The 25,525-nt window shown below is 40.4% G+C and overlaps 1 protein-coding gene across 7 annotated transcripts in view; it reads right to left on the reverse strand.

The window, feature by feature from the left end:
- Positions 1 to 12,166: 12,166 nt before the first annotated feature.
- The window catches only part of rmnd1 (required for meiotic nuclear division 1 homolog), an 80,029-nt gene continuing 66,670 nt past the window's right edge, over positions 12,167 to 25,525 (reverse strand). For 6 of the 7 annotated variants that reach the window (XM_043696499.1, XM_043696502.1, XM_043696496.1 and 3 more), the window contains 2 exons: positions 21,268 to 21,384; positions 12,167 to 17,114 (listed from right to left, as the gene is read on the reverse strand). In XM_043696499.1, coding sequence (XP_043552434.1) covers positions 17,082 to 17,114; positions 21,268 to 21,384 — 150 coding nt within the window. In that variant the 3' untranslated portion in view covers positions 12,167 to 17,081. The remainder of the gene's footprint in view (positions 17,115 to 21,267; positions 21,385 to 25,525) is intronic. The other variant, XM_043696501.1, reaches the window with a different exon arrangement.

The following is a 25,525-nucleotide window of genomic DNA, read 5'->3' on the forward strand; positions in this document are numbered from 1 at the left end:
ACCTACATGCCCCCAACACCTCCAGGAACGAATGCTCAAGGACCATCCAGCCATTGACATGTCAATGCCTGGTTGGGTCTGATCGATCAGGGTGATCAAGCCCTGATCAATCTATTGGCGGACATCAAAGACTCTCCCAAAAGGGTACTAAGATTTCTAAGTACAAGAATCACCACAACACCACCTTCAGGGGTGGTAACCCAAGTCCAGCCGCTGTGAAGCGAAGACACCCCTGGGACCACCTGGAGAAGACCAGACAATCATCGCCACGTGGATCAGGGTCGAGATGTAGTGTGGTGGTGTATGATCATTCAGAGTTACGTTAAAGTTCAAGGTAGTTGATTAGATTTACAGTGTAAATTGTTAGTTTGCAAAGTATTTTATTATAATATTAATTGTGTTAAACAAATAAATATTATCATTTATAATTTTTATGAGTCGAGTTGCAGTTGCTTTGCGAGGTATAAGAGTTAAACACACTCTGTGGCAGGTGCAATAAACCAGTTAATTGTTATTTACATGATGAGTCTGAGTGATCATAATCCTTTATACATGAATTTTTTTTGTAGAAAACAGAAATACCACAATGATCTCTATTTCTCTCATTTGAACTTCATTTCTATCAGACTATGCCAACTTAGCAGCTGGCAAATTTGGTTTTCCAAACAGTGCTGCTAACTCTGGGTACTTCAACCCAGAACTGGGAGAAGACTGGAAACTTCCACAGCGTGGTTCTGGCACGGAGTGGCAACAGAGGCTTTGAGCATAGCCAAGAAAGTGAGCACTACAGTTGAGAAGAATGCAGTAGATACTGGAAACCATAGGGCTTTTAAACAAAATCAGATATACAGTCTGGAGAGGTTCCAGATTCAATTCCCAGACTTTGCTGAAATTGCTAATCATAATGGGATAATAATATGGGGCTCGATAGTTAGCCTCAGTGAGGCTGGGCAGCCAGGTTGCTAATTTCCTTCTTGATTAGGGTGGGAAATATTCCCAAGGGAAACTTCCATATCCGCCACAGATTCACCTGCACCTCCACCCACATCATCTACTGCATCCGCTGCAGCCGGTGTGGCCTCCTCTATATTGGGGAGACAGGCCGCCTACTTGCGGAGCGATTCAGGGAGCACCTCTGGGCCACCCGGACGAACCAACCCAACCAACCTGTGGCACAGCATTTCAACTCCCCCTCCCACTCCACCGAGGATATGCAGGTCATTGGACTCATCCACCGCCAAACCACAACAACCCGACGGTCGGAGGAGGAGCGTCTTATCTTCCGACTGGGAACCCTCCAACCGCAGGGGATGAACTTGGACTTCACCAGTTTCTTCATCCCCCCTCCCCCCACCTTGTCTCAGCCGGATCCTTCCAGCCCGGCACCGCCTTCCTGACCTGCAGTCTTCTTCTTGACCTCTCCGCCTCCACCCTACTCCGACCTATCACCCTCACCTTGACCTCTTTCCACCTATCACATTTCCAACTCCCCTCCTCCAAGTCCCTCCTCCCTACCTTTTATCTTCTCCTGCTGAACACTCTCTGCTCATTCCTGAAGAAGGGCCTGTGCCCGAAACGTCGAATCTCCTGTTCCCTGGATGCTGCCTGACCTGCTGTGCTGTTCCAGCAATAAAGTTTCAACTTTGATCTCCAGCATCTGCAGACCTCACTTTCTCCTGGGAAATATCAATCATGGTTCCTGCTTCTGACAACCACTGTAGGTGGGCTGTGTACATTGCTGGCTGGGTCAGCTTTCATTGCCTAGCCCTAATTACCATTGAGAAGAGCTGTATTCTTGAACTGGTGCTGGCAGGTGGGACTAGATTGGGTTGGGATATCTGGTCGGCATGGACAGGTTGGACCGAAGGCTCTGTTTCCACGCTGTACATCTCTATGACTCTATGTTTCGATGCTGCAGTTCACTGGGATAAGTACATCTGCAGTGCTGTTTGGGAGGAGTTCCAGGATTTTTATCCAGCCACAGCAAAGAAATAAAGACATTGTTCCAAATCAGGATGTTCTGTAGCTTGGAGGGAAAGCTTTAAGTGGTGATGCTCCTGCGCATTTGCTGCCAGGGGTTAGAAATCATGGGTTTGGTAGGTACGGTCAGAGGAGCCATGGTGAGTTGCTGCAGTGCATCTAATAAATGGTACACACTGCTACCACTGTGTGTCAGAGGTAGATTAGATTAGATTACCTACAGTATGGAAACAGACCATTTGGCCCAACAAGTCCGCACCGACCCTCCGAAGAGTAACCGACCCAGACCCATTTCTCCTCTGACTAATGCACCCAACACTATGGGCAATTTAGCATGGTCAATTCACCTGACCTGCACATCTTTGGATGAAGGGGCTAAACGTTAAAGACAATAGATGGCGTGCCATCAAAACCGATGAAGGCAGAGGAGGTGGGTGTTGTCTATATAGACTTCAGCAAGGCATTCAAAAAGGTTCTTCATGGTAGATTGGTTAAAGTTAGATCACATGGAAAACAGGGAGAACTAGTCATTTGGATACAAAATTGGCTCGAAAGTAGAAGACAGAGGGTGGTGGTGGAGGGTTGCTTTTCAGACTGGAGGCCTGTGACCAGTGGTGTGCCACATAGTTCCACTGAAGGGGAGTTACAGTTTGACAGGGTAGGCATTCGATATGCTTGCCTTTATTGGTTGATGCATTGACTTTAGAAATTAGAAGGTCATGTTGCAGCTGCACAGGTTATTGGTTAGGCCAATTTTGGAATACTGTGTCCAATTCTGGTCTGCCTGCTCCAGGAAAGACGTTGTGAAACTTGAAAGGATTCAGAAAAAATTTACAAGCATCTTGCCAGACTTGGAGGGTTTGAGCTGAAGGGAGATGCTGAATAGGCTGGGGTCATTTTCCCAGGAGTATCAGAGGCCGAGAAGGGGCACCTTATAGAAGTTTATAAAATCATGAGGAGTATGGGTAGGTTGAATAGCCGAGTTCTTTTTTCCCAGGATAGGGGCAGAGGTTGAAGGTGAGAGGGGAAAGATTTAAAATGGACCTAAGAGGCAACTTTTTCACACAAAGGATGGTATGTTATGGAATGAGCTGCCAGAGGAAGAAGGGGAAGCTGGTACAAATACACCATTTAAAAGGCAACTGGATGGGTGCATGAATAGGAAGGGTTAAGAGAGATATGGCAAATGAGACTAGATATCTGGTCAGCATGGATGAGTTGGACTGGAGGGTCTGTTTCTATGCTGTACATGTCTATGACTAATACAACACTTTCCAAATTCTCACAATTTAAGAAATACTCTGCATCTCTGTTCCTCCTAGCAAAAGCAGATAACCTCATACTTATCCAAATTATATTCCACCACCCATACTCTTGACCACTACCTCATCCTGATTGATCCCACTGAGGCTTCTACATTCTCCACACATTTCACATTCCCACCAAATTTTGAATCATTTTAAAACTTGGAAACTTTACAATAGGCCCTTGTTATGGACCAGGCCTGACCCCCTCAAAACATTTAAAGAAGGTAGCCTAACTTTGCTAGTTGTTTTAAGCAGGTGTAGAGCAGATATTCCAGGAGTGATGCAGCTGGCCCAACCACTCAGTTTTAGAACAGAATTTATTTACAGACTATTGAATGAAACACGGAAAGAGAACCGGATTCAAAATAACAACCTATCTGAAAACCCAATCAACGTTATCGCAACTTAATGATACTTGCAACATCCCCATAAACACCCCCTTGGCAAAAAAAGTAATATCAAACACAGGTTCCGACAGGAGAGATGTCAGGGAGAGAGAGAGGATCAGCATGCTGCAAACAAAATAGTTTGCTAAACCCAAACCTAACCAAACACTGAACACCTTTCATTGCACAGGTGTTTTAAAAGAAACTTCGAAGCTTTTTCAAGTAGATATTTCCAGACATATTAGAATCTCTGCCTTTATAACTCCTCTGACAAAAAAAGCCAAGGACAACATAACCTTGTTAAAGGAGTAGCATCGTCACACCCCACACTCAATTATTTTAATCAATCTGTCTAGGTACATAACGATAAGACCCCTGAGGCAGCTGGGAATTGAACCCACACCCTCTGGTCTAGTAGTAGGAACAATACCATTGCACCATAAGACCCTCTAGGGCTGAGTTGAATCAAACTGTTCAGACATGTTATAATACACCTCTTGATCAAATGAGACTTGAACCTAGGGCTCTGTGTCCAGAGGTAAGAACACTACCACTGCACCAAGTGAGCCCTTGGTCTGCACAGCCAAATCACTGACATGGATTGTAAACAGATGGGAGCTAAGCACTGATCCTAAGAGGACCTCACTAGTCAGAACCTGTCAAGCTGAGAATGACCCATTTATGTTGACTCTCTGCTTTCTGCTGAATAATTAACCTTCAATCAATGCTACTATTTTACCCCCAATTCCATCTGATTTATTTTGGTTTTCTAACCTGTGTGGGACTTTAGCAAAAGGTTTTTTGAAAATCTAAACACAACATATTCATTGCTTTTCCCATTTCAACTCTGCTCGTAACATCCTAATAAACTCTATCAGGTGTGTCACACACAATTTCACCTTCATAAATTCATGATCACTGCCTAATCAGACAATTATTTTCTAAATGTCCAGTAATCGTGTCCTTTGTAACATTCTAATATTTTCCTGACTACTGATGCTAGTGACATGGAGGAGTACTGATTCATCAGCAGGAGGCTTCCTTGACCACTTTTGCACTCATGCCATGAGAATTCATCTGGAATCAGTGTTGAGAATTTCTAGGCAGTGCCCAACTGACTGTACACCACAATGCTGGTGGGTCTAGTCCTACCAGCGGGACACAATGTACATGGTTTGGTGATGGCGATGTCTGGGAAGTTCTAGGTTTGCATTCTGTATGACGATATCAGGTTGTTGCTGGACTAGCCCGTAACACAACTCTCACAAAGTTGACACAAACCCCTCAGTTATTAATAAGAAGGACTTTGCAGGGCATAGGTCTGGGTTGCTGTTATCATTGCCTAAGTTGATGCCAGCTGATTCCAGTCAATTTTTTTATGGCTTTGTAATCAGTGGATACAACTGAGCAGTTCAGAGGGCAATCAACCACATTGTTGCAGGTTTGGAGTCACATGTAGGCCAGACTTGGAAAGAGTGGCAGATTTCCATTCCCTAAAGCATGTAGTTCAAAAGCAAAGGAGCACTTCTGTTTCTCTCTCTGTGGGTCTTTGGAACTTCCTTTCTCAAAAACACAATGGATACAGAATCTTTAAATATTTTTAAGCAGAGATTGATAGGTTTTTGATTACCAAGGGAATTAAAGGCTATCGGGAATGAAATGTTGCGGTTAAAAATCAGATCAGCTATGATATTAATGAATGGTGCAACAGCTTGAAGGGTCAAGTGGCTTACTTTTGTTCCTTGTTTGTATGTTTGCAAGATCATTAGTGAACCAGATGGGATTTCATGACAAACAGCAGGGGTTTCACGGTCACCATTTGACTAGCTTTTAATTCCGAATCTATTAATTTAAATTTCACCAACTGAAACCATGTCCCAGAGCATGAGCTTGGTTGCTGGACTGTTAGTGCAGTAAAATTGCCACAAAACCACGACTCATCCTGAGAGCCTTCCCATCCAAGTTCAGCCCAGGAAAAGTCAGAAGGCGGCCAGTGTCACCAGGATCCCAACCCAAAATCATTTTCTGGACTTGCCCCATACAGTGGAACATTACTTTCATCGGGCTACGGAAATTCTACTCTTTGTCCCGATATTATGAAAGTAGTACAGAAGCACTGGATAAGATTGGAAGTAACTTTACAAGGATAGTAGTAGAACGGAGAAAGTATTTTTTTTATCAGAGAAGATTAAATAGGTAGTGTCATTTTTCTGAAAAGAGTGAAGTCTCAGTATGTTTGCAGTAGAGATTATTGGATTTCTGATTTCCAGTACCATACAGAACTATGGGGATGGTGAGAGAGTGGCTAAGTGTTTAATCAGCCACAATTACATTGTTGGGTGGGGCACGTTTGATGGGCTGAATGGTCCATTGCTGTTTTTACGTTCCCACTTAGAGGTTAATCAGTTGAGGTCTTTCTGTAGACTCTAGATGTGAAAAGAATGTTTCTACTTAGAGTCATACACCACTGTAACAGACCCTTTGATTCAATCAGTTCATGCCAAATATAACCCAAGCTAAACATGTCCCGCCTGCCTGCTCCTGGCCCATACCCCTCCAAACCTATCCTATTCATGTACTTATCCAAATGTCTTTTAAATGATGTAATTGTACCCACATCCACCACTACCTCAAAGTTCATTCCATGTGAGAACCACTCTCTGTAAAACAAAATTGCCACTCATGCCTTTTTAAATCTCTCTCTCCTCTCACCTTACAAATGTGCCCCCTAGTCCTGAAATCCCCAGTCCTAGAGAAAAGACAACTACCATTAACACCATCTATATCCCTCATTATCTTGTAAACTTGTATAAGGTCACCTCTCAACCTCTTATGCTCCAGTGAAAAATGTCCCTGCCTATTCAGCCTTTCTTTATAACTCAAGCCTTCCATACCCAGAAACATCCTGGTAAATCTTTTCCTAACCTTTTCCAGCTTAATAATACCCTTCTAATAGCTGGGCAATCAGAACTGGACACAGTATTCCAAAAGAGGCCTCATCAATGTCTTGTACAACCTCAACATGACATCCTTACTCCCATACTCATAGGCCTGAGCAATGAAGGAAAGTGTGCTAAATGCCTTTTTAGCCACCTGACTACACTTGACACAAACTGCAAAGAATTATGTACCTGCACCCTCATGTCCCATTGTGCTTGAACACTACCCAAGGCCCTACCATCAACTGTACACAATGACTCTTACAATACCTCTTGTAAGAGAATCCCTTAAATAGAAGGTTAGCTAATAAATCTAAAAGGAAAATATAAAGAAATTTATTTACTCAGAAAACCTTTCTAATGTGAAACGTTGTACCATGTAAAGTATTTGAAGTAAATGACTTAGATGTTTTTGAAAAAAAAACTAGATTAGTGAGAGAAAAGGAAATAGAACAACACACTGAAAAGCTGAGATAAAGAGAATGGGAGGACATGTGTAGAATATGAATGCAAGCAAAAAAAAAACATGGTTGGCCACTGACACGCATATTCTATGAACCATTCCTGGAAGAGCTCATTTACTGCTACTGCATCAATCTGTAATATCTAATGCTTCCACAGCCTTCTATTGCCATGTTACCTTCTATGCAAGCTCTCAATGGGCTTGATGTTTTGCCAGGCATTGGGGTATCTGAATTCTGGTCCATTACGTATTGCAATTCTGCTCATGTAATTAATAATAGACAAAAAAACCCTGCAGATGCTGGAATCCAAAGTAGGCAAGTAGGAGGCTGGAAGAACACAGCAAGCCAGGCAACATGAGGTAGGGGCATACTTGTGTTATCAGTATGCCAATATAACCTTCTGTATAGTATTCGCCTAATAGACTGCCTTCATATTTTCCCATTCAATGCATGCAGGCCAAAACAACTGTACTAGAAGAGCTACGTGCTAACAAGGCAGGCAGGCAAGCATGTTGCCACCTTTACATATCTACTTGTATTGACAGTATACATTAGAGGCTGGGAGGGGCCACTGGGTTGGAGGGAAGATCTCCAGCTGTGTGCCACTTTAATTGAACTGGAAGCTTCTGTATACGGCGGGGAAAAATTCTTAAGTTGATAAAATACCAGCTCTGAAACAAAGTGGCTCCTGCAGGCCTTAATTGCTCTAAATGTCTGCCTGCCTCTGTGGTGCAGGTTGATGTCCTCAGAGTCAGAAATTCATCGGGTTGCAGACCTGATGTGGCTTCCACAAATCTTCCCAGACATTCCACCTCCAAACCTTCTTCTTCCATATAGTGGTCTCCTAATAGACTGCCTTCATGTTTGCCAATCAATGCATTCAGGCTGAAAGAGCTCAATGCTCTTCTGCAACACTATTTGCTGTCAATTGTTTTATCAAAAGGATATTTTGCTCAGAAACGTATATAAATAGACTTAACTGCTGCATCTTACAGACATGGACATATATCGGAACTTAAGTGGCATTAAAACCAGAAAAATTCTAGTAAACTCAGCAGGGTAGGTAGCCTCTGTACAGAAAGAGAAACAGTGTTTCACGTTTGCGACTTGATCAGAACGGAGAAAGATTAGAGATGCAATTGATTCTGGAAAGAATTGGGTGTGACGAAGTTGAAAGAAATCATATTTTAAGAAGCAAGATTTGAGGTGACAGAAAACTTAGCTTTCCAATGCCAAAGAGAATAGGAATGGGGGCAAGAAAAGGGAAATTCTTAAAGCAGGTGAGCAGCTAACTGGAAGAAAAATGGTCAAAGCCAAGAAACAAAATAGGGACAGATCTTAAAGTATGAATTTGCTGAACTTAGTGTTGAGTGAAAAAGACTTGTGAAGTTCACAACTGAAAGACTAGCTGCTGTTTATGACATTTATGTTGAACCTCACAGGTACAGTACAGTAGACTGGAAAAGAAACTTAAGTGTGAAGGCAAGGTGGAAAATTAAAATGAAAGGCCACCAAATGCTAATGAACTGAACAAAGGTGTTCTGCAAAGCAGTCACCCAATCTGTGGAGAAAGATTGTGATTAGCGACTACAACAGGGTGAGACTGAAAGAAGTTCATGTAAATTGGTGCTTCACTTGGGTGGAGTGTTGGGACCATGCATAGTGAGGAGAGCAGAGGTAAAAGGTCACGTTACATATCCTGCTTTTGCATTGAATTGTGTTGTGAGGAGGTCACAGGGTCTTAGGCATGACTGAGGAATAGTCCAGGGTATATATCATTGAGGGAAGATGCATTTGGAGGCAGACTCATGTTGAAGGTGATGGGAAATGATCCAGTGAACTCAAAGACTGGTGGGGTGAAAGTGGGGCAAGGGTATTAGTTCTATTGTGAGGGGAACACAGAAAAGATTAACATTTCACAGGATTTCATTCATACTGTTCTTGTGCACTTATCAGTGATTGACTCAAATAACTCTACCTTGGTATTTTCTGTTCTCTGGTTAGGAATAGTTTTAGTTAGGGAATTAAACAAAAAAGGAGACATGTACGGGGTGGAGTTGCGGAGATTGAAGTTTATGTGCCTTTATCCACCTTGGTTTCAAATGCTTTAATTCACTTGGCTGATAAAAATCTGTTGTTCTCAGATTTAACTTAATAAATATGCTTGCTTATGTTCCTTTTTGTGGAAGAGAATTCCAAACTTTTACTGCCATTTGAACGAAAAAGTGTTTCCTAATTTTTCTTCTGAACAGCCCGGTGCTGAATTTCAGGTCAAGATCTCTTGTTCTGGAATGCTTCATTAGCACAAAGGGTTTCTCAATATCTACTCAAACAATTCTTATCAATGAGCACTGAAGATACGGAGGACAATTGCAGCAAGATGGATGGGGGTTTAAGAAGAAAACAGCACCATGGGGCAAGCTGGCTGAAGACTTTGGCAGAACAGATCCAGTTTGAATGGCTTTTATTTGCAAATGGTGACTTGACATCAATGTGAGTCACATACCTTACTAACACCAAAGTACATTTATATAGCACCTTTAATGTAGTAAAATGTCAGAAAGTGTCTCACAGGTTCATTACCAGACAAAGTCTGCCAACCAAGCCACCTGAGGAGATATTACAGCATGCAACAAAAAGCTCGGTCAAAGAAGTTTTAAACAATATCTTAAAGGAGGAAAGCAAGGTGGAGTGGCTTGGGGAGGAAATTCTAGGACATGTGGCTTAGGGCAATGGATGGCATAGCAATTATAAATTTTGGATGCACAGCATGAGAAAATGGAAAAAGCACAGAAATCTTGTGGAGTTGCACTGCTGGGAAAGATTACAGAGATAGAAAGAAGTGAGACCACGGAGAGATTTCAAAAATAAGGGTAAGGATTTTAGAAATGGGGCAGCACTGCTGCCTCACAGGACCAGGTTCGATTCCAGCCTCGGGCAACTGTCTGTGTGGAGTATGTACATTCTCCCCGTGTCTGCGTGGGTTTCCTCCGGGTGCTCCGGTTTCCTCCCACAGTTACAAAGATGTGCAGGTCAGGTGAATTGGCCATGCTAAATTGCCCATAGTGTTCGGTGCATTAGTCAGAGGGAAATGGGTCTGGGTGGGTTACTCTTCAGAGGGTCGGTGTGGACTGGTTGGGCCGAAGGGCCTGTTTCCACACTGTAGGGAATCTAATCTAATCTAAATGAGCCATCTGATCAGACTGTGTAAATATATTTTAGTATGAGTTCGGATTAGGGCAGGAAAGCTTTGCAAAAGTTCAAGTTTGAGTCCAATCATCAGAGTACTGGACTAAAAGCAAAATACTGCTCAAAATCTGATATAACAACGAAGTACTGGATAAACTGTGGAAATAAAAAACAGAGGTAATGTTTCAAGTCTAGGATGACGTCTTCAGAACTGAAGAAGCTGAGAAATAATGATTTTTATGCTGTTGATTGAGGGAGAGGGGGAGCAAGTGGGACAGACTGTGAGGGTGCTCAGAGCAAAAGATAAAGGCAGCGATAATGGTGGTAAAGAATCAATACAGACGTAAAATACAGTAATTCCTTTGTATCATGAGTTCGTGACTCATGAATTCGCCTTTCCGTGCTAAAAGGTAGCAACAAAATTCAATATCCATGGGCAAACTTCTGCATCCGCGATTTTTAAACTGTATATTTAACGGGCTCCACGCTCGCGAATTTCATCATTTTTGGGGGCTCTCAGAAACGGAACCCTTGCGTGTACAAAAGGATGCCTGCAGGTATGAATGTAGGGAGAAAATGGGTCAGCTCTGCTGGGAGCAAAGTCAGCGAGACACAAACAAGACACAGGTGTGGGAGATACAGGTGTACGCAGAAAAATGGAATATAATGGTCATACTTTGAAGTTGTCGAACTCAACATTGTGATACAGAGGTTGTCAAGAGGCCAGGTGGAAAATGAGTTGTTGTTCCTTCAGGTTGTATTAAGGTCAACTCCACAGCAAAGTCACAACCTTGCCTTAGTTCATCTCTTTTGCTGTATCCCTGCTCAAGCTGAACATGATTACATTCGAAATCAGAGTCCAGCTTGACTTTAAACCACGCTCCAAATTTCAGCTACCATTGTCATTACATAACTCAAACTGAATGATTTATATGATGAAGTAACTTGCATCATTTGTGATTCGAAAAAGATCACCTGAAAGAAAATATACAATCAAGGCCATTTTATTACAATGCACAAAATAAAATTCAACAGTGGAGGCATACAATAAAGCATTTTATTTCTGACTGAAACAATTTAAGATGGGAAATATATAGCATTCTAAAGTGTATCATGTGCAAGAAGAAAATGTGTAATATGCAATGAATCACAGCATAGTCCTAAATTTGCCAATTGATTTTCTAAGACATTTTTCTAAATATTCACAGTAACAAGCATCACTTATTTGGTCACTCTTCACCTTTATATTTTTTAAACAACACTTAAGTTCCCGTAAGTTAGCACATTTTAGTTCTTCAATAGCACCAGCATTTTGATTAATTTCAAGTAAAATACAATACTTTGTCTTGAGCATGAGAGAACAAATGATAGTTCAGCAGCCAATTTTCGAGAATTAAATAACCTCCTTTCTTCCCTTCTTTTAGATTAGATTCCCTAGAGTGTGGAAACAGGCCCTTTGGCCCAACCAGTTCACACCGACCCTCCGAAGAGTAACCCACCCAGATTCATTTCCCTCTGACTAATGTACCTAGCACCATGGACAATTTAGCGCGGCCAGTTCACTTAAACTGCACATCTTTGGATTGAGAGGAAACCGGAGCACCCAGTGGAAACCCATGCAGACATGGGGAGAATGTGCAAACTCCACACAGTTGCCCAAGGCTGGAATCAAACCTGGGACCCTGATGCTGTGAGGCAGCAGTGCTAACCACTGAGCCACCGTGCAGCATTGATGGAAAGCAGAATGAGTTAACCTCGGTAGTAAAGAATGCAGGTTTCAAGAAGTTAGAGTAGGGTACATCACCTGATATGATATTTTTTCAGAAGTTATTCTATACTCTCATATTCTGGCATCAAAATTAAAGCAGACAAACTAGAGGATTTCTATGCAAATTCTCCTGCATTCATTAGATTTGGGTATAAATAAACAAGTGAAATTGATGAAAAAAAGTGAGAAAGTCAGAAATTAGCTTCTGGAGTCTGGAAACTGTTTCTGCTTAAGATTTAGGTCAGTGGCTAACTTCAAATATATTGATAATTTAAGGAAGTTAGAAATATTCATCCTCATTTAAACAAGTCCCTCAGATCAAAGCAGACAAATGAGAACATGCTGGTCACAAGAATCAATGCCCTTTTCTCTATGCTGGCATGATAAGGGAAGATATGTAGGGTATGATGGAGATTGTTGATCTAACATGATTGTTACAGCTTCACTGAAAGGCGAGGAGATAAATATGCATGTCCTTTGCCAATTTAACTGACAAGTATTTCATCCTGGTGAGTTTAACATTAACCCGGAATTTCGCTGGGCTGTAACTGAGCAGAGTAGGGGCAAGGGAAAGCAGGGAGGTATGCTGGCCATGAGTTATATGATCTTCTATTTAAATTAGATGTCAGTTGTAGCAACAGTGCAGTCTTTCAACTAAACAGCAAACCTTAGAGCCAAGGGGTTATAAGCTGATGAATGTGAAACCCAAGATGGCAGGTCCGTGTTCACGGTCAGTCTATTTTAACACTGACTGGTGTAAACCAAATTATGTTCAACTGGGTTTTCTGAAAAATTGTTAAAAATGACAATATAGCAGACATCAAAATCAGAACTTATTAATTTTTAGAACAATGTACTAAACCTAAAAAAATTCACAAACAAATCAAATGAAGTAAGTTATCCGATAACTTTATAAGCATATTACACCACATTCAAATGGTCAGAGCTACTGGCCTACAATACCTTCATTTTGATCCAACAGCAAACATTATTCCTTTTCCTTCATCTTTGATAGCAGCAGCTGTGCTTGTTAGCTCAGAATTGCTGATCTGCAAGAGTTGGCCTCCTCCAGTCAGTGTGGACAAATGTGACATTGGAATGGGCTGTGAATGCTATAGTCAAACTAAATAAACCACCGAATTCTCAATACAACAAAGTGCAGCTGCTCAGCGACTTCTTAAATATCACACCACAATTGAGCTTTCTGCACCTATAATGGAAGTGACTGGTGTAAATGACAACAGAGTGCTTTAGGAAATAAGGAGAGGAAAGTAAAGAATGGAGGTGATATTCAAGGGATAACTACCAACATGATACCTCAAGAAGTTAGTTTGCAAGATGAAAATAAGGCAGAAATGCCCAGTATACTCGCTTCTGATGTTATGCCTTTACCAGAAATAGCTAAACCCTTGGTACTGGGAATATGTCATGGAAGGTTAAATAGAAGACTAGATAAACACAGTACTACACAGGCAGTCCCTGGGTTGCGAACAGGTTCTGTTTGATTGTCTGTTCGCAAGTCGATTTGTCACAAGTCAGAACACAATATACAGGTCAATGTAAAGGAGCCATTTGTAAGAACAGAAAATATTTGTTTGTAAGATCTTTAAAATTACACCCCTGTATGAGACTGCCTTTGTAAGAACTGGCTTTTGTAAACCGGATGTTCATAAACTGGGGAACCCCTGCAATTGACTTGTTACACAAGGAAATGTGCAAAACACCAATAATCCCAACACACAGATCCTCTTGCAAATAAATTCTGAAAATAGCACAGAATCAATTGTTATGCTGTGTGTAGATAGTGAATTGTAGTCGTTTTCTTGATGGTTTTTGAAAAATACTTTCCACAGTAATGAAATAGTTAGTCTGTCTCTTAACTATGGTAATGGCCACAAAAGTCCCCCTCTGTTCATAGATCATACAGCTCCTTTAACAAGGTTATGTTGTTCTTTGTTTTTTATTCAGGAGGTTGTAAAAACACAGACTTTGAAAAGTCTACGTTGAAAGGTTTTAAACCAATTTGATTACAGCTAACAGATACTGCCTCAGACAAAAGGCTTTTAAGTTTAAAAAAACACTTGTACAATGAAAGCGGAGCTCAGCCTCTCTCTGGTTTGGGTTTGGTCTGGCTATTCACTGAAAGCAGTCAGGCCGTTGTAAAAACTCCAGGACCCAAAGGAACAGGTCCAAGCCGATCCTCCTCTCTCTCTCTGTGACATCTCTCCTATAAGATCCCATGTTTGATTTTACCTTTTGTGCTAAGAGTTGTCTATGGGGATTGTTGCAAGTTTTCGGATAGGTGGAGTTATCCAGTATTCTGATCTCTTTTGTTTGTGTTTCATTTGGTAATCTTGAAAATAAATTCTGTTTTGTTTGAAACTAATTGGTCCGACCAGCTGCATCACTCCCGAATAGCCACATTACACCTGTTTGAAACAACTAGCAGAGATAGGGTCAGGGGTACTTTCTTGAAGTGTTTTAAGGGGGTCTGGCCTGCTCCATAACAATGTTGGTTAATAATCCCAAATTATACTAGCTTCCCCCTGCCGGCTCCTCGCCCATTTCCCTCCAAACCTTTCCTATTCATGTACTTATCCAAATTTTTTTTTAAGCGTCGTAAATATACCCACAGCCACCACTTCCTCGGGAAGCTCATTCTACTCACAAACCACCCTCTGTATAAAACATTTGTCCCACGGTTCATCAGGAACTCACCAGATACACGCATGGCTATGTTATGTATTTATTTTCATGGCTATCTGCAATGAATTGTGTTGCAGGCCATAATAGAACATTTACTACTTTAATTCAAAGTCATGTTCTGTGCTTAGCAAAAAAACAAAAAGGAATTAACCAATAGTTCTAATGATAAATAGGCAGTAAATTCTAGTTTTTTTAATAAAAGCACTACTGTCTGATATGAGAAAGTAGTGACCCTCTAATGAAGGGTATTCCAGCCCCATAGCCAGTATTACTTGTGAATTTCAGATATTGACCTTCAACAAAACCCTTGTGAGCTATCAAAGTTGACAAGGGTGTCTGCAGACCCTTCTGCCGAGGAAGTAAAGTATTGCAGAATGTATTCAAGCAAATAACTTAGATGACATTAAAACATGTGATAGTAGTTTTGGTAGGAAAAAATGATGCAGGGCATATTACATACTAATAAGGTTGCCCACTTTCCTGTAGTGCGCATGGGGGAATCAGTTAGTTCAGTTGGCTGAATGGCTGGTTTGCAACGCAGAGTAACATCAACAGCACATGTTCAATTCCTGCACTGGCTGAGATTGCCAGAAGGACTCTCCTTCTCAACCATGCCTGAGGCTTAGTGATCCTCAGGTTAAACAACCACCAGTCATTTCTCTTTAATGAGAGAGCAGCCCTATGGTCTGGTAAGACAATGGAGACTTTATTTATTTTATTATACTTTGTCATGTCTCTTTTACTCAAGAGGAATTCTAAATAGATATGAAAAATTTAGTGTGTATTTTCATTTAAATTACTTCGTCATTTTATAAAAAGATATTCTCTCTGCTGTGATAAACAAGTCAAGTTGATTCAGAACTTGCCTAAGAATTTTATCATGTTAATCATGTTGTAATGAAATCTTCTAGTTATTTCCATTTTATTACTGTACAGGGAACACCAACAGTCTATAACTGGTAACATTTCATGGAACAGTCGGTTTACAAAGTTTCTAGGTGATAGCATTTAACTCTGCCCAACACAGGAGAGGCTTATGCAGGGTTTTCAATATGTCATTCAGGACAGTTCAGGGGTCATTGAAGAGTGGTTCAAAAGACAGACAGATAGCAAACTCCATGTTGTAAGTGCTGATTATTAGCTACCTTCTCTAGAGTACAACTAAACCACAGTTATGTAATTAAGTTGGATACTCCGTGCCGTTAAAACTCAGACCAAGTCTATGAGTTATTAGGCAGCTAGGCGTTGCAGTCAGGGATTACAAAAAATCCTGGAAGTCATGATGGCTTACAAGAAGCCAGATGCCACTAACAATTAGCACAGCTGAGAGTCAGAATTGAAAAGCCCTTAAGAGGTATTTGCTTCACACCACAGAGCATGATTAGAGCTCAGGAAGAACCTATGGACTGATCTTCCTTGGAAGCTGTTGGTGAAAGGTAACTCGTATCTCTTAGAGGGGGCAGTTTTCAGAGTCCAAGGAAGCATCTAGTCAGGAAAGGAGGCTGATTGACCAGAGCAGCAGCAGTTATTCAGGCAGTCAGTGATGAAATGGCTGTGGAGGGAAGTTTCAAGACCAAATTGCTAAAAGAACATGTAAAGTTTAACGAGATTTGATGACCAGTGTCATGAACATCTGGAGGGAGTTGCAGATAAATCTGTGTAGCTATCTTGGTTGTGAGGTGTTTGATCACAGTGTATTACCTGTGGTGACCACATTTTACTTCTGGTTGTTAGAAATAAGCTGTTCATGTATTGTACATTGTATTACTGTTTTAACTGGTATGTTGTTTGCTTAATTATGTTCCACATGTTTGCTAACCTTATCCTTTTCAAAGGTAGAAGCTGTGGGTTTGGGAAGTATTGTCGAAGGAAGCTTAGTGAATCCTTAGGTTTGAGAATTCTAAAATAATAGCCTATATGTTGTTCCCCTCTACCCCAAAAGATGCACAAGAATATTTTACCCTGCTTCCACAGGTATCACAGTGTCCTTGCTGTATGACATACCAATCTTAAACATTTTCTGTCAAAAAACATTGCTACAAATTCAAATTTATTCAGTCTTAGCTAATGCATGATTGAACTAAACTAACAAATAAAATAGTTCTGCTTATTTTCCATTATACATATCTATTTCAGAAATTACGTACCACACTAATTGAGGGGTAAAACGACTAATGGGTGCAATGTGATTTTCTGAATGAGTAGAATAGATTGGAAACTGAATTGAGAAAAATGCAGACATTCCAGTGCCACCCGATTGCCAGATCATTAAGGCCTTCTGGAGGATATTCTTTATGCCCCACCTGAAGAAAAGATTTTTGATTGCTGTCTTCCAAACTGACTTAAAAAATAACACGTGCAAGTTCAAACAAGACCTGCATAAGAAAGAAAAAGATAATTAATTAACTGTCTTGACCTTCACAAAATATCATATTCCATAAATCATGTGCTTGTGCAATTCTCACGAAAGTTGATGCACTTTAGCTTATTATTCAGGAAGATCATACTCCCCTTCCCAATGGAGGATTCAGATGATTTTTAAGTAATTCCAAGGTTTCTGCCATGATTAGTCTATCCAGAAGACTGTTCCATGTACCTTTCACCTTTTTTATGATAATTTTCATGATGTTACTGTTAAAACGTGTATTTTCAGCTTTTGCTGACTGTTTTTATCCTACAGTCAGTTTATTTTAGAATTATGTTTTCAATTCACCTCTTTTTAAATATATTAAATAGCTCAATGTGCTCCATCTCTATTGCCTTCCTGCAAGGCTGAGACAAACTTATAGTTTCAACCTTTATGCACATTTCACACTTGCAGGACTTTCCAAAATGCTTTATAACCTATGCAGCACATCAGTCATGGTTGTAAAATTTTTCCAATCTTTCCTCACAACTTAGTGTTTTGACACTAGGCACTCCCTCTTCCCTGTGTCTGTGACCAGAAAGGCCAGTGGCTCTACAGGTCAGAGGACAAAAAGTCAACAAAAATGAAACTAGAACAACTCTGGTCAGGCAACATTTGTGAAGAGAAGTAGAGTTAAAGCTCTCAAAATTTGCTAAGCAGAGTTAAGGTTTCAGAGCAATAAGCTCTTTGCTATACCCATTACCACTCTTTTTGGCCATTACATCATGAAATATTTTGTTATCTAATCTTCCCTGGCCTCCAGTGTACACTGAGCTTCAATTTGTCCTATATACCATATCCCACCCCTCCACTGGTTCAACTACTCTTGCTTTTTTATCTTCCTTCAATTCTGCTGAAAGGCCATTAACCTGAAACAGTAACTCTTTTTTACAGATGTTAGCTTTCCCTTGTAAAATAAAGCACTGCTGGATATGTTAAACAAGTAAAAACAGAAATGGCTGGAGAAATTCAGCAGTTCTGACAGCATCTGTGGAGAAAATAGTGCTAACTTTTCAAGTCCAGTGACCCTTCTTCAGAAGTTCTTCCGGGTTTTTTTGTTCTTATTTTAGATTTCAAGTATTTGCATCACTTCGCTGTGTGCTACAGAAAACAAAGTTTGGATGTTTAAAGGGATTATTTTTTATTTAGAAGCATACAAAACTGAGCAGTCCTACTCTCCCAGTGAGGAATCATTTAAGGGGACCGAAGATCACAGAATGAGAACAACACAGTGTGTACCTTTACCTCCAAGCCACATACATGTGGGCATATTAACTCCCCAGTGGGGAAAGAGTGGTGAATCAAAATTCAAAAAAATAACTGCACACTTGTCAAAATTGTGGTATAGGTATGATGGCCCAAATAGTCTATTTCTGTGCTTGGACTAAAAATCTCAAGTAAATATTGAAAATTGGAAGCCAAAGCATGCTTAAAAGCTACAATTTGTTTGAAAATCTTGTCCTCATTCCTTGCTTTTAATTTCAGCAATGAAAGTGTAACTTTACCAGATGCATCGTCTAAGGAACATCAGAAAGTGCACATTCATTTTGAAAGGAAAGCAACTTAAGTTAATTGTTCTTGGGGGTAAATAAGATTTTCTACTGTCTATGTCTTAACTGAAAGTACTCAAGTCTTTCACTTACCAATTGCTGCTAATTACAACTTTAAATGGTGGGATAATTTGCTTTGAAAATGACATTATCCATTAAGCTGCTTTAAATTTAGCAGCTCCTGTATACTTCTGTCCACATGCTTCTCAATTCAATTAAACATAACTGAAATAATATAATACTACCATGGAATACTATATAAAAGGAGATCGACATACCTTCTATATCAATGTTAATAAATGTAATTAACATTAGCATCTTGACCCTTGATTATTTTAATGTCAATGGAATGTTAGTCTTTAACGTAAATGATGTGAGTTCAGGAATAGTGAAGTCTTGCTTTAATTATACAGGAGCTTGGTTAGACTGGGTCTGGAGTACTCTGGATCTGCTTATTTCAGGAAAAATACTATTTCTATAGAGGGAGTGCAACAAAAACTTGTTATGGAATGCTGAGACTATCTTATGAAGCAGAATTGAACAAACTGTATTCTCTAGAATTTCAAATAATTAGAGATGATCTTATTGGAACTTATAAAATACTCAAAGGGGGTAGAAAGAATAGATGCAGGTAAGATGTTTCTCCTGGCTGGGGTGTCTAAAACCAAGGGGCCTAATATAAAAATAATGGGGCTGCCACTTAGGTCCGAGATGAGGAGAATTTTCTTTTGCTATTGGGTTTGTGAAACTTTGGCATTCTTGCCCACAGAAGATTGTGGAAGGTTAGTTTTTGAATGCATTTAAGATAGAGATTGATATATTTGTGATTACCAATGGTATGCAGGGGTATGAGAAAGGGGGGGGGGGGGGGAAAAGGCATTGAAGCATTTAATCAATCAGTCATGGTTGTATTAAATAATAGAGTAGGTTTAAGGAGCTGAGCGGCCTATTCCTATTCCCTTATTACTATGGGCCACAACTCAAGCAAGGCGTTATCATTCATTTAGTAGAAAAACAGTAATGCTTGGAATTTGAAAATAGCAGTACAATCCAAAATGATCTGGCCCATAAAATTCTACAAATTACCAGCAAAAGGTCATAAATTTGCTTGTCCTTGATTTTGGCTGATGGGTGATGATTGAATCTGTTTCAGAAATTCAAATAATCTGACTACATTGTCAGTAACTTCCAATAGTGAAGCCATGCTCGAAGGGCAATTTAAATACAAGTGTAACCTACAATTCACTTTCCTGTCAGCAATGCTCCCTGCTGGGATTGGGAATTACCCTTCATGTTACTTTTTAAATATAAACTGTTCTATTGCATGAAATTCATAATCATCATCTTCAGAGTTGACAGTTGGCATGTTATATAACCAAGATAAGATTTAATGTGTTTGTGTGGGTTAACGGCTGGAAGATGGAAAGCACACTTCACTTGCCTGAGTCCTAATCTACTATCTAGAGTAGTGAGACTCTGAGCCATTAGCAAAGTTATGCTGTGTTGCCTAGATTAATAAATTTATGATTTAGCTTGATGCCTGAAGCCTATAGTACCATTTTGTTTTTTTTAACCAAGGAAGGAAATGTGATATTAATATTTGCATTTCTTAGGATTAAATATTTTGTATTTGATATTATGTTACATTGACAGTTTTAAGGCCACACCCTTTACAAAGATCATTCAATTATGAAAAAAGGATATTCTGCAAAACCAACATATTGCCAGAATTCCCTCTGGCCACACCAACACTCGAAGGGTCCATGCACATTGGCGTGCTGACACTGTTCCCAGCATTGACTTCTGGTTCTGGAAGTCACTGCCCGGAGGTCCATACAGAAGACAAAATATTAGTAGGAATGTTGAATATGGGCCCAAAAACTTTAAAAATAAAACATGTCAAATCTCAATGTCTGACATATGTACAAAGGACAGAAATGTGTTTTAATACAAGATATCATCATTGCTAACTTGTAAGCACACAATAATCTACATGTGCAGTAAAAATTAAGATAAAATGTAAATGAGCACAATTAACACTTACCAGGTTTAAAATTTAGCCCAGATTAATGGAATGAAAATCTCCTCTCACTACTGTCTGAATTTCGTAATGAAATCAAATTTAATTTGAAGGGATTGAGCGAAATGAGTTTGACCCACCTCAAACTATTCATGGTCCTGCTAAAAATTTGGCACCACTGAAATTGTTTCTTGGCGAGGTCTGGAGGACAGCTGGTGTGGGAAAGAGGAAGTTACACACTGGTGCATTAGAGAATACTCTTCAGTTTGGTGCAAATGGCTGCAGTGACGAGAGCTCTGTCTAGCTCATGCTACACTCAACATAGTAATGCACGGTGCCAACAGAGAGCCAAGGTTGAAAGTTGCCTACTCTTCAAATAACCCTCACCTAATACGTGCAAAGAACAGAAATTGTAAATGTAAGAGTTATAGGTAGATGTGCAGGATCTCTAACAGTAGTTATCTTTCGATTGTTCTGAACTTCCACTGTGTGGAATTGATGACCCTGAAAAATGAGATAACAAGATTGGTTCTAGCAGTTGAATGACCTACTTCAATAGAAATGAGGATCACAATCATCCACTCAAGGCGCAGTCCATGTTTCTCACTTAGATGGTTTCTCATCAAGTCTGTTAGTTCAGTACAATGCTGTAGCTTTTCATTAATCACCTGTAGGGTTCAAAAGATTTGCATCCTGAAGACATATTCACCTGACCACGGTTCACTCTAGATTTAATTCAGCATGAATGTATGTCTAATATTAAGTTATGAAAGCAGAAAATGTTTTTAACATATGGGGCTTTTGCAATTTATTTTACACAACATTGCATATGAAACTCTCACAAAATTGCAGATTGCTTAACTGCGCAGAGAGCGCAGCATATTGTTGTGGTTCTGTTTGCCGAGCTGGGAATTTGTGTTCCAGACGTTTCGTCCCCTGTCGAGATGACATCCCCTGTGCTTGGGAGCCCCTGTGAAGCGCTTCTATGTTGTTTCCTCCGGCATTTATAGTGGTTTGTCTCTGCCGCTTCCGGTTGTCAGTTTCAGCTGTCCGCTGCAGTGGATGGTATATTGGGTCCAGGTCGATGTGTTTGTTGATAGAATCTGTGGATGAATGCCATGCCTCTAGGAATTCCCTGGCTGTTCTCTGTTTGGCTTGTCCTATAATTGTAGTGTTGTCCCAGTCGAATTCCGGTTGCTTGTCATCTGTGTGTGTGGCTAAGGATAGCTGGTCGTGTTGTTTCGTGGCTAGTTGTGTTCATGGATATGGATCGTTAGCTGTCTTCCCGTTTGTCTTATGTAGTGTTATGTGCAGTCCTTGCATGGGATTTTGTACACTACGTTGGTTTTGCTCATGCTGGGTATTGGGTCCTTTGTCTTGGTGAGTTGTTGTCTGAGAGTGGCTGTTGGTTTGTGTGCTGTTATGAAAGAAGTTGCATCAAGACACTGTTCAAAAGGGCCACAACACACTGCAGCACACCTGAACTGCAAAAAGAGGAAGAACACCTCTACAATGTATTCGCCAAAAACGGATACCCCCGCAATTTCATCGACAGATGCCCAAGGGAAAGATAACGGAATGAGGATATGCCGCAACCCAAAGGACTAGCCAGGTTACCATACATCAAGAACATTTCTGAACTGACAGCCAGACTACTACGACCACTAGGAGTCATAACAGCACACAAACCAACAGCCACTCTCAGACAACAACTCACCAGGACAAAGGACCCAATACCCAGCATGAGCAAAACCAACGTAGTGTACAAAATCCCATGCAAGGACTGCATAAAACACTACATAGGAAAAACAGGAAGACAGCTAACGATCCATATCCATGAACACCAATTAGCCACGAAACGACACAACCAGCTATCCTTAGTAGCCCCCCACACAGATGACAAGCAACCGGAGTTCGACTGGGACAACACTACTATTATAGGACAAGCCAAACAGAGAACAGCCAGGAAATTCCTAGAGGCATGACACTCATCCATAGATTCTATCAACAAACACATCGACTTGGACCCAATATACCGGCCACTACAGCAGACAGCTGGAACTGACAACCGGAAGTGGCAGAGACAAACCACTATAAATGCCGGAGGAAACAACACAGAAGCGTTTCACAGGAGGCTCCCAAGCACAGAGGATGTCACCTAGACAGGGGACGAAACATCTACAACACAAATTCCCAGCTCGGAGATCAGAACCACAACGACGAGCACCCAAGCTACAAATCTTCTCACAAACTTTGAGCTCAGCATATTTTTAACACTGCTGATATACCTCTGTCATTAAAATTAATCATGGGAAAATCAGAAGCACCGTGAATTGCCCATCTGACTTCAAATTGCTTTTCCAGTGTCCATTTTGAGCCAAAGCAGAGTTTTAATATTTACCATTCCAGCTAATATATTGTACAAACACTGAAAGCCACAAGATCAGTATTGCATCATTTTAAAAGAATACTATCCTATCCCTTTTCATTATGTGCAAATATAATAAATGGTGTAACAAAACCAAAATCCAATCCAGAAAATGTTCATATTTTAGTGACTCAATATCACAGCTTTTCCTGAACAATCCAAATTATGAACACAGGAACAAAACCAGGCCTTATAGTCCCTTGGGCTTGTTGCATCATTCAATAAGGTTCTTTACTAAAGGTTTGGCTCCAACATCTTGACTACATACAACTTCTCACAAAGAAATGTGAGGTAATGCATTTTGATAGAAGGAACACAGAGAAACAATACAGGTTCAACAGTAAAACTTTGAGGGGAGTACAGGAGCAGAAGAACCGAGAGGTTCATGCGCATAATTCTATGAGATGGCCAGGCAAGTTGAAACAGTTGTAAAGAAGAATAAGGTCCTTGGGTTTATAAATAGAATCACAGAGTATAAAAGCAAGAAAGTAATGTTACAGCTCTACAAATCATTGGTCAGAACATATTTGGAGAAGTGTATTCAGTTCTGGGTATCTTATTTAAGGAAGGATGTTAGAGCCCTGGAGACAGTGCCAAGGGAATTTACTAGAATGATACCAGGAATGAAAGATTTTACAAGGACAGATTTTAGAGAAATTTGGTTTCTTCTCTTTGCAGCAAACAAGATTAAGAGGTGACCTGATTGAGGTGTTCAGAGTTATGAACCATTTTGACAGGATAACGATGTTTCCACTAGTTGGTATATCAATAACTAAGGTTCATAATTTGAAGACTGGCAGCAGGAGAGCTGGGAGTGAGATGAGGAGAAACATCTTTACTTTGTTGGATTTGGAATGCGCTACCTGGGAAAATGCTGGAGGCGGATTCCATATGAGGTTTCAAAAGAGAGCTGGATATATATTTGAAAGTGATTAACTCAGAGGGCTACGGAGGTAGTGCTGGACAACGAGGAGCTCTTTCGGGAGCCAATACAGACACGATGGGTCAATGGCCTCCTGCTGTGTTGTAAAATTCTATGATTCCCCTAGATTTTCCAGTTAGAAGAAATGGTTTATCATTATTCCTCCAAAAACCCTAGTTTCTATTAAAGCAAAAGACTGCGGATGTTGGAAATTTGAAATACAGTGTTGGAGAAACTCAGCAGCTCTCAAAGAGAAATGGAGTTAAGATTTTGAGTCCAGTATGACTCTTCTTTAGAACTCAAAACTTCTTTTTATCCTAGTTTGTGGAGACTCTTGCAGTTTAGTACTTGAGAGTCTATGTATTGTTTTGTTGAATCTAAGCTACTTCTTCTGAGGTCAAGACAAGCTTCCTAAAGTATTGCATGTCCAGGTATGCACAACATCAAATGGGTCAATTAGCTGAAAAATGGCACACGCAGATCAACCTGGATAAATGCAAGGTATTGTATTTTGATACAACAAACATGGGTAGGACTTACACAATTAACAGTCTGCCCTTGGGTAGTGTTGTAGAGCAGAGACCTAGGGGTTTGGGCACTTAATTCTTTGAAGTTTGCATCACATATAGACAGTGATTAAAAAGGTATTTAGCACGCTTGTCTTCATTACTCAGTCCTTTGAGTACGGAGGTTGAATGTCATATTGAGGTTGGTGAGGTCTCTTCTGAAATACTGTGTACAGTTCTGCTCACCCAGTTACAGGAAGGATGCTGACGGGTATGGAAGGTTTGAGTTATAAAGAAAGGCTGAATAGGTTGCAACTTTTTTCACTGTAGCATAGCAAGCTGAGAGGCCATCTGATAGAAGTTTATAAAATAATGAATGACATAGATAATGGTAATTGTCTTTTCCCTAGGATGGGGAATTTCAAGACTGGGGGTACATTCCCAAGGTGAGAGGAGAGAGATTTAAAAAAGACATGAGAAGCCAATTCTTTACACAGGTTCGCGTGCGGAACAAACTTCCTGGGAAAGTGGTGGATGTGGGTACAATTACAACGTTTAAAAGACATTTGGATAAGTACATGAATATGAAAGGTTAGGAGAGATATGGGCCAGGAGCAGGCAGGTGGGACTACTTTAGTTTGGGATTATATTTGGCATGGACTGGTTGGACTGAAGGTACCTGAATCTGCCTCCACCACCTTTTCAGGTAGTCAATTCCAGATAGTAACCACTCACTGTATAAAAACCTTTTCCACATATGCAGGTAGTTCTTTCACCAATCATCTTAAAATTTGACCATTTAAGTTCAACCCTTCCACCCTGGTATTCCAATCCTTCAGAGAGAAAGGCTTACACTCCATTAGACTTTGAAATAATTAACTATACCTGTTTATGACATTTTAGTGACCAATGAACATGGACCTCAAGTACCTTTTATAAATTTTTTTTTTGTG

The sequence above is a fragment of the Chiloscyllium plagiosum genome, chromosome 9 (assembly GCF_004010195.1).
Source record: "Chiloscyllium plagiosum isolate BGI_BamShark_2017 chromosome 9, ASM401019v2, whole genome shotgun sequence".
NCBI lineage: Eukaryota > Metazoa > Chordata > Chondrichthyes > Orectolobiformes > Hemiscylliidae > Chiloscyllium > Chiloscyllium plagiosum.